The sequence below is a fragment of the Pimephales promelas genome, chromosome 17 (genome assembly GCF_988280905.1).
Source record: "Pimephales promelas chromosome 17, fPimPro1.hap1.1, whole genome shotgun sequence".
Lineage (NCBI taxonomy): Eukaryota > Metazoa > Chordata > Actinopteri > Cypriniformes > Leuciscidae > Pimephales > Pimephales promelas.
In genome coordinates this window covers 19,388,242-19,396,171 of record NC_142785.1, presented here as the reverse complement: position 1 = coordinate 19,396,171, position 7,930 = coordinate 19,388,242, and the positions used below count along the sequence as shown (strand labels likewise).

The 7,930-nt window shown below is 36.0% G+C and overlaps 1 protein-coding gene across 2 annotated transcripts; it reads left to right on the top strand.

Annotated features, from left to right (window-relative positions):
- The first annotated feature begins 596 nt into the window (after positions 1-596).
- ormdl3 (ORMDL sphingolipid biosynthesis regulator 3) lies at positions 597-6,467 on the top strand. 2 transcript variants are annotated; one of them, XM_089122078.1, is made up of 4 exons: positions 597-713; positions 1,105-1,319; positions 2,525-2,676; positions 4,748-6,467. In XM_089122078.1, exons 2-4 carry the CDS (start codon positions 1,146-1,148, stop codon positions 4,881-4,883), a joined length of 462 nt encoding a protein of 153 aa, XP_088978204.1. In that variant the 5' UTR covers positions 597-713; positions 1,105-1,145; the 3' UTR covers positions 4,884-6,467. The 2 variants fall into 2 exon arrangements, with proteins under 2 accessions (XP_088978204.1, XP_088978205.1); XM_089122079.1 differs by lacking the exon at positions 597-713 and adding an exon at positions 720-990.
- Positions 6,468-7,930: the final 1,463 nt, after the last annotated feature.

Here is a 7,930-nt window from a genome sequence, read left to right as displayed (position 1 = left end):
CAACATTTGCGGACCTTCATTTGTTATTATTCTTTATATTGAAAGAGTAAAAATGCAAATGACGAGTAATGGTGGGAACATTTAAAGCAATGGCTTGCCATTTAGTTCAGCAAAATGAAAAATCCTGTCACTATTTAATCGTCTTTATGTTAATTCAATCCAATTTGTTCTTTCTTCTGCTGAACACAGAAAGAAAAGTTAGGAAAAATTAGGTAGCCTACTGTGACAGCATTTGTCTCCTTACTCTCTCACTTGGTGACTGCTTTGCACTGTTTTTTTTTTCCACAAGAATAAAAATAAGTTATACAGTTTTGACAACAACACGAGGGAGAGTAAATTACACAATTTTTCACTTTAGGGTGAACTGCCCCTTTAAAACAATGAACGCATTGAAACTTTCATAACGGGACACAAAGTAGCCTATCTATTGCAAAATTCTTTAACATTTCAACTTGTTATTACAAAACAGCAATTTGTGACTACTTCACTCTGTATAATATTTCTTTCAAATAAACTACAATAGCTATAAATCTCTCTATAATTTTGCATAATCCCCTAATCTCTCCTCACTAGCACTTTCTATGACGTCTGGGGGCGTGCGCCTTTTCAGCAAATTATCAACGCATCCAACGTTGATTGGGCAACATTCTCCACGTGACTCAGACCATCCAATCGGCGGCTATAACAATGAATACATTTCCATCTTTCTAAAGGTAAATTCTGAAAAAATGATGACGTGAAACGATGAAGTCTTGCTGTGTTGTCACCATCTGTTTGCACAGGAACAAAGTGCTTCAAAGCAAACATAATGAAATAAACAGACGTGTCAAGTTTCGTGTGCGCGAAACAGCAAGGCTACATTGCACAAAGGCTCCAGACAGGAAGATATATCCTGATAACGTTTACGAAACGAGGCAAATAGCGCTGTTATTATTTTCATAAGGACTTATTGTGAAGTTCGTGATTCTTGAAGACTCTTGCATATTGATGGTGATTCTTACATTTTGTTTTATGACTTCTTGTAGTTTATGCGTCTAAATGTCAGTGAATAAATGTAATTCTTTGCATACATGTGCATTTACACTTGTTTATCGTCTGTGACAGTAAGTGCGCACTAGTTCTGGGTGTCCCTCTTCTGCGCGAGGATGAATGTGGGCACGGCGCACAGTGAGGTCAATCCAAACACGCGAGTGATGAACAGCAGGGGTATATGGCTGTCATATGTACTTGGTATCGGCCTCCTACACATCATATTGCTCAGCATACCCATCGTCAGCGTGCCTGTGGTCTGGACCCTCACCAACCTCATCCACAACATGGTAAGAATGACATGTGCAGTCTCCTCTTAGAAAGTTCATCTGCTGGTGTTACCTAGAGCACTGCAATAAGATTTTAGGTCTAGGTCTAAGTCAAGCCGTGACCCAACACAGTACCAAAATTGACCAAATAATACTGAAATGTCTTTATAATACCACGTGTGACGTCATGGACAACTTATAGGCTTAACAATATGCTAAATTATCCATGACATATTGACTGAAGAGAACATTTTCATTGATTCATGCTTTTGTGCCCAAACTGTGCAAAATTGTGCTCAAACTGTGTTTATCCTCACTGCAAGTGAACCAATTTTATATAGTTTTATATACTATTTTATACACTTTTATTTAGTATATTTAATATAGTCTACATTGTCTTAAGGATGCAACCTGTCAAATTACAGATGGTGTCAAAATGACATTTGAATTTGTGCTGTGTATTTTCAATAAAAGACATTTATAAATTGATTTTATATATTTTGCTGTGCTATCCTAAAGGCCCGTTTATACTGTTCGCCACAACTATAAAGTTTAATAATAGCTCTAATTCTGTGAGAATAGGGAAATCCACACCACAGCTATAACAATAATGATTTCCTGAATAATCGTTGACCGCCAATTAGGATCGATCCAACTCTAAAGAGCTCAAGCTTTTAAAAGTGGCAGATGATCTAACTAAATCATAAATAGAACCATATCATGTGTTGATGTGGGCGCTAATTTAGTTTTTGTTACAGTTATCTTTATTCTTATCGTTCTTGGTGCGAACCGGCCTTAGCTACACTTCTATAGTTGGTAGCACTGAAATGTCCTGCCCTCTGTGACCCATAACTGATCTGCAAACCACAAACCAGTAACCATTGCATTAGTTTCATAGTGTAAATGTAACACCAATGCTTTTTTAAGAAGCAGAGGTTTGAAATAATCATTTGTTTTGTGACAGCCCCCAGCTGCAGGATGTCTGAAATGCCAACATTTTTTTTTTCTTGCTGAATTTTGGCCTGTTAAGTTGCTGACTCCCGGTTCTGTAATTTCAGCCAATGGCGGACTTACAGAGCCATCCTGTATCGCCTTTCTTAGTCATCCTGCTACCAAAACAGATCAGCTCTTGCTGTTGTCCTAAGAGTTGCACAACATCTGCTGATAGAGCTTTGAACAATTGTACCAAAGGTTATGATGTTCTGTAACTTGTCTTTCTGCTGTAGTGCATGTATATCTTCCTACACACGGTCAAAGGAACACCGTTTGAGACTCCAGACCAAGGCAAGGCCCGGCTTCTGACCCACTGGGAACAGATGGACTACGGGGTCCAGTTCACCGCCTCTCGAAAGTTTCTCACCATCACCCCTATTATACTGTAAGAGTGTTTGCTTTCACTCAGTGCTGTTAGGAGCTTCATTCTGTTCGTCACGCCAATTTGTTCTGCACACGCTCTGTGAAGGCTTTCACAGCTTGCATTGCATGGCCATGAGCAAGAGGCAGCGATGCTGACTTCCTGTGGTGTCTGGTGGCAAGGAGAGTTGGTTTTAGAAACATTTAGTCAGTCAGTCAGGTCATTTGCTGTACTGTTCTTCTCTTCTCCTATTGCAAGGGGTGATCTGTCAGCTACAGTGAGGGATAAGGTGGTTGCTAGCCTGGCTTAGCTGTTTATTAGTCTCCCTGTCTGACCAGCAGAAAAGTACTTAAAACTACTCTTAAAGTAGTCAACAGTGGAGCTTCACCAGTCTTAGAGAGCAGCTAAGATCAGCAAACTAGGTTCAAGATATTGTTTTCAGCAGGGTTGGTTATATCCTGTGGCAATTTAATGGTGAAAAGTGGATGTTACAGTAGCATTGCTATTTTAGTGATTTTATACATTATTGGAGTATTTATTGATATTTTTAATTGGCTTTTTATTTTCAGTTTTCAAATTAATAGTAGCTTTTTAAATATTTCTATTTTGCCTCAATTTATTTTTTATTTTAGTAGCTTCAGCTTATTTCAGTTATTATAGTATATTATTCATTTAGTGGTGTCAATCAATTAAAATAAATGTATTAATCACACATTTTTCTGTAATTAAAATTAGGGCTGAGTAACGATTAATCGCGATTAATCGCATCCAAAATAAATGTTTGTGTTTACATAATGTGTGTGGTGTGTATAACTATTTTGTATATATAAATACACACTCATGCATGATATATTTAAGAAATATTTGCATGTATATACTTTATATATATTTATACAGAATTAATATTATATATAAATATAAATATTTGATATATTAACAACACATTTTTCTTAAATATATACATGCATGTGTGTGTATTTATATATACAAAATAGTTATACACACTACACACACATACAGTATATTATGAAAACACAAACTTTTATTTTGGATGAGATTAATCGTGATTAATCGTTGCCCAGCCCAAATTAAAATGCGATTAATCACACCTAATATTAAAGTTTTTCATAAATGTTTATTTTGTAATACTTTCACATTGAATCTCCAAAATCAACATAAAAAATGATATACTTAAAATATTTGTTTAATGCCATCTTTTTACCAAGCGCTATGAATGAAGGCCAATGTTACTGATACTGATGTCTCCATTAAATGGATTTTCCCCCTCAATTTTAGCTATTAATTGTAGCCATTCAACATAACAATATCATTGAAAGCTATCAAATTAAACATTAATAGACTTATTAAATATAACATAATTGTTTTTTTACATTTTTAAAAAATAATTTTACATGAACTTAAAAGAATCTTCACATTAGCCCATTGTAATAAATGTCACATTTAGCATTGCCTTTTAATTTATCATGTTTTAAAGCTACGGTTTTTATCTACTTGTCCCGTCGTCGAGCCAGGTCAGATTTTAACTTGCCCTGCTAAAATAAGTTATTATTTTCATTGTTTTTGACCCATGTAACCTTGAAAACAGTGCTTTAAGATTTCAGGTCTAACAGGTCAAATCAAGCAAATCAAGTCTTCACTTCACAAATTATAAATCAAATAAAGATTAATACTCATTAAAGCTACAAAAGTGATTCAGTCAAGAGCAGTGAGTGATTGTTTGTTGTTCTTTGATTAACATTAATGACAGACAGCAGCAGGTTTATTAGGCTGCGTTAGGCTCGTTTTAATGCGTTTTGACAGCTCTAATTATTAAATTACATTATATTATAGACACTATTTTTCACCTTTGTTTAGAATACTACTATTTATTATTAATGTAAATATGTCTATTTTGATTTTGATTTTAAATCATCTTTTTGTAACATTGTTCCAGCATGAAGAAACCACATCCTGTCTTCCCATTAGATGCCGTGTTGTGCTGCGCTTGAGCAACTTCTGTCGCCTCTGCATCTGTGCATCTCATGTTGCTGTCTGACATCTGACTTGATCTTGTCCTTGTCCTTCCCCTCTACAGGTATTTCCTGACCAGTTTCTATACAAAGTATGACAGGGTCCACTTCATCATCAACACCATTTCCCTGCTCACCGTGCTTGTCCCCAAACTTCCTCAGTTCCACGGGGTCCGTCTCTTCGGAATTAATAAGTACTGATGCGGTTTTGATCTTCAACACAGGAGGATGTGTTGACACACAGGGCGCTTCATAACGTACTCTGTGGAAATAAAAAAAAAGGGAGAAATATAGGGCTTCTTTGGATGCTCTGCTGCTTTGCGGTCAAACTGACTGAATAATCTGCTACGGCATCACTTTTATTGATGTTTTTTTCTATAACATTTGTTAGATAAAAACACATTTCTAGAACCACCTGCAGAATTCAGCAGATGAGGGTCTCTGGAGATGTTAGGACCTCCGTTCTACTTTGTTGAAACAGACAGCATTACGTCATGTGGTGGAGCTTTGTCACTTTGGCAGAAATGCTGCGTTGATGCAATGAATCTGATGGGTCAAAATGATCTGTTTCATCATGTCTTCTTAACTGTTTTGCTGGCCTGACTCAGCATGTCCCAATGTTCAGCATTGGGAAAAAAGAAGAAAGGTACTGAAAGAGTACAAGGCTATTTTAGCCCAGGTGCAAAAGACTGGCTTCAATCCCATACATTGTCCTTAGAAAACTTCTGCCAGCCCTTTATTTCAAACCTTAAAACTTGTTGAATTTTAAAAACAGTATGATTAGCATATTTTAAACAGATGTTGGTTGCAGTGATATATCTAGTGTGTAACTAGAGCCCTAAATCCTTTCTCTCTTTTATAACATGCACTTAATATTGAGTAATAAAATGAGTTAGCTGGATGCATGGGAATTAAAAACCTCTAAGAGCTCTGGATGGGGAGCACCAGTACAGGGAATATTGGATTGGATCCTTTTTTCGCCAAGAGAGAAACTGCAGTTGACCTTTGGGTCTGTACGTCACGTCCCAGTGAGTCAGGATAACTTCAATGTTAATGCAGTTTACTAAAGTACAGAATATTTCTGTGAAGCATCAACATAAAATAATAGGATGTTTAAGTGCTTATCATTAGTTATTAGCAATCACCATGTTATCATTATGCTGGTTCACAAAGGCAAAATTCAGTGGCTACGCTGAAACAGATTTTTTTTAATTGCATTTTGATTAACAATTTAAGCAACCATGAGTGCAAACCCATCTACCACAGATTTCTGCATTTTTGCAAAGAACAGTATGGACCAGTGGACTGATGACACAGGCCCTGCGATATGCATTTTGCATGACATCATTTCTAATAATTCATAATTGTATTTTTTGTAACAAAAAGTTGAACTGGAATGATGTATGGTCTGTGACTAACCTCACAGGTGTATTCCTGGTACTTACAGAGCAAGATTCTGAAAAGGTTGCTTTGAAAATGACATTGCTTGCATGTTTAGTAGCAATTTGTTACAAGGGTGTCTCAGTCATGCTCTCTGTGAATATTATTTTATTGCTGCCTCTCTTCTGTGTTCTGGATTACAGTCAGAACAATTGTGTTAACAGTAATCCTGCATGCATGGAGCAACACCTTATCTAGCAAATCAGTTGACCTTGAATCCCATATTTGTTCTTATCACAGTTTGCTTTTGTTTGTACATCATATTCTCTGTGTTATACATTTCATGACAGATGCTTGCTTAGTGTTGACATTATCAGTATTTGCAATAAAACTTACTATTATAACAATGATAGAAACTGTATTATTTTCCCTCTCACATTAACGTAAAGTCAGCCTTACTGCAGAGTTGAATTACTTCATACTTGATTTGTTGACACTGACTTTTGCATTCTTGTTTATTTGCTTAATACAATTGCAGATTAACATTGTGATGGATGATTAGAGTTCATTTGTTCATCGACTGGGCTTCAGTTCTCATTATGTGCAGATGGTTTGAGACTCATTTGACTGGCTGCATCAATATAGCTAAAGGGACGTTCCCTGATATGTGATTTCATCACGTACTGTATAGTACATTTACAAAGCTATTTTACCTACATGATTGTTAGAGTAAATGGCCAAGCAATGAATCTTAATGATTTTGGAACTGTAACAACAGGAACTCATGTGAAGTTGGTCAGTTGTGACATGGCAATCTGAGGTGTTGTGTTCTGTGTACCGTGGTTAGCTGGTTAGGATGCAGAAAAAAATTGAGTTTAGGAGTTTAAGATTTAGGGGTTTTCCCAACAGAAGACAAAGAAGAAAGACTAGATGAAATGCATACATTTCTTATATGTTTATAATCTTTAATACCAATGCCAAGTATGGCAAGCCATTTTAACATTTAATCCCAGTAGTCCAGTAGTCTCTATTTCCATGCTACTAGTACTTATTTTTTAGATACTAGTATCTAGTACTAGTACTTATTCATTAGCTACTGGTGCTTATTTATCATTTCATTCGTCCTGAATGGAATAATGAGCTGTGTTTACTGCAGCCCTGAGAGGACTACATATTTTTATGATCTCTTTTGCGGAGTACTTACATTGTAATTATGCATTGATCTATAATGACAGAGTTTAAACAAATTTGGTGAAAAAAGTTTTTATTAGACAAAAACTACCAACCCTATCTTTAAGCAGACAGTTTAATAATACTCCAATGAGAGTTAGTTCAAATGACTTGTAGTTGCAAAGTTAGTCAAAATTATGCTACCAAAAGAAATCAAAATATGGGTAAAAACCTCTTCAGTAGCTACATTGGACACTATTTTTACAAACAATTAGTGAGGTGTCTAGATGTTAAAATATGAGCTGTCCAACTGAAATGCTTTTGATTATCCGTTTAATGTCAAAGGAAATGTATTTTCTCCCTTTTATCATGCGGACAGGTAGCCTGACTTCATCATACTCATATTCTAGTCAGAATGTCTGATACTGCTCCATAGGACTTTGATTATGAGGCGTGTCTTAACCAAAAAACAACAACTCTGCACTCAATTGGATAGACCTATAACTAATCAGAGCAACATTACGTTTATTTTTTATTTTCTATTTTTTATGAGCTGCGCAAAGTTGTCAACTGAACTTAACTACACGCAGAAGTAGTAAAATAATGAGTGTTGCTTCTTTTACTTGGTCCTCCATGAGTGCGACCAAATGAGAAACCACAACGATCACAGGGCTTTCACTATGCCCCATCTTCTTAGC

Bases quoted from the DNA above. Each gene is read 5' to 3' on its own strand.
- ormdl3 (XM_089122078.1), top strand. From the start codon at position 1,146: ATGAATGTGGGCACGGCGCACAGTGAGGTCAATCCAAACACGCGAGTG. The intron at 1,320-2,524 runs GTAAGAATGACA...TTTCTGCTGTAG, and splicing joins CCAACCTCATCCACAACATG to TGCATGTATATCTTCCTACA. The intron at 2,677-4,747 runs GTAAGAGTGTTT...TCCCCTCTACAG, and splicing joins ACCATCACCCCTATTATACT to GTATTTCCTGACCAGTTTCT.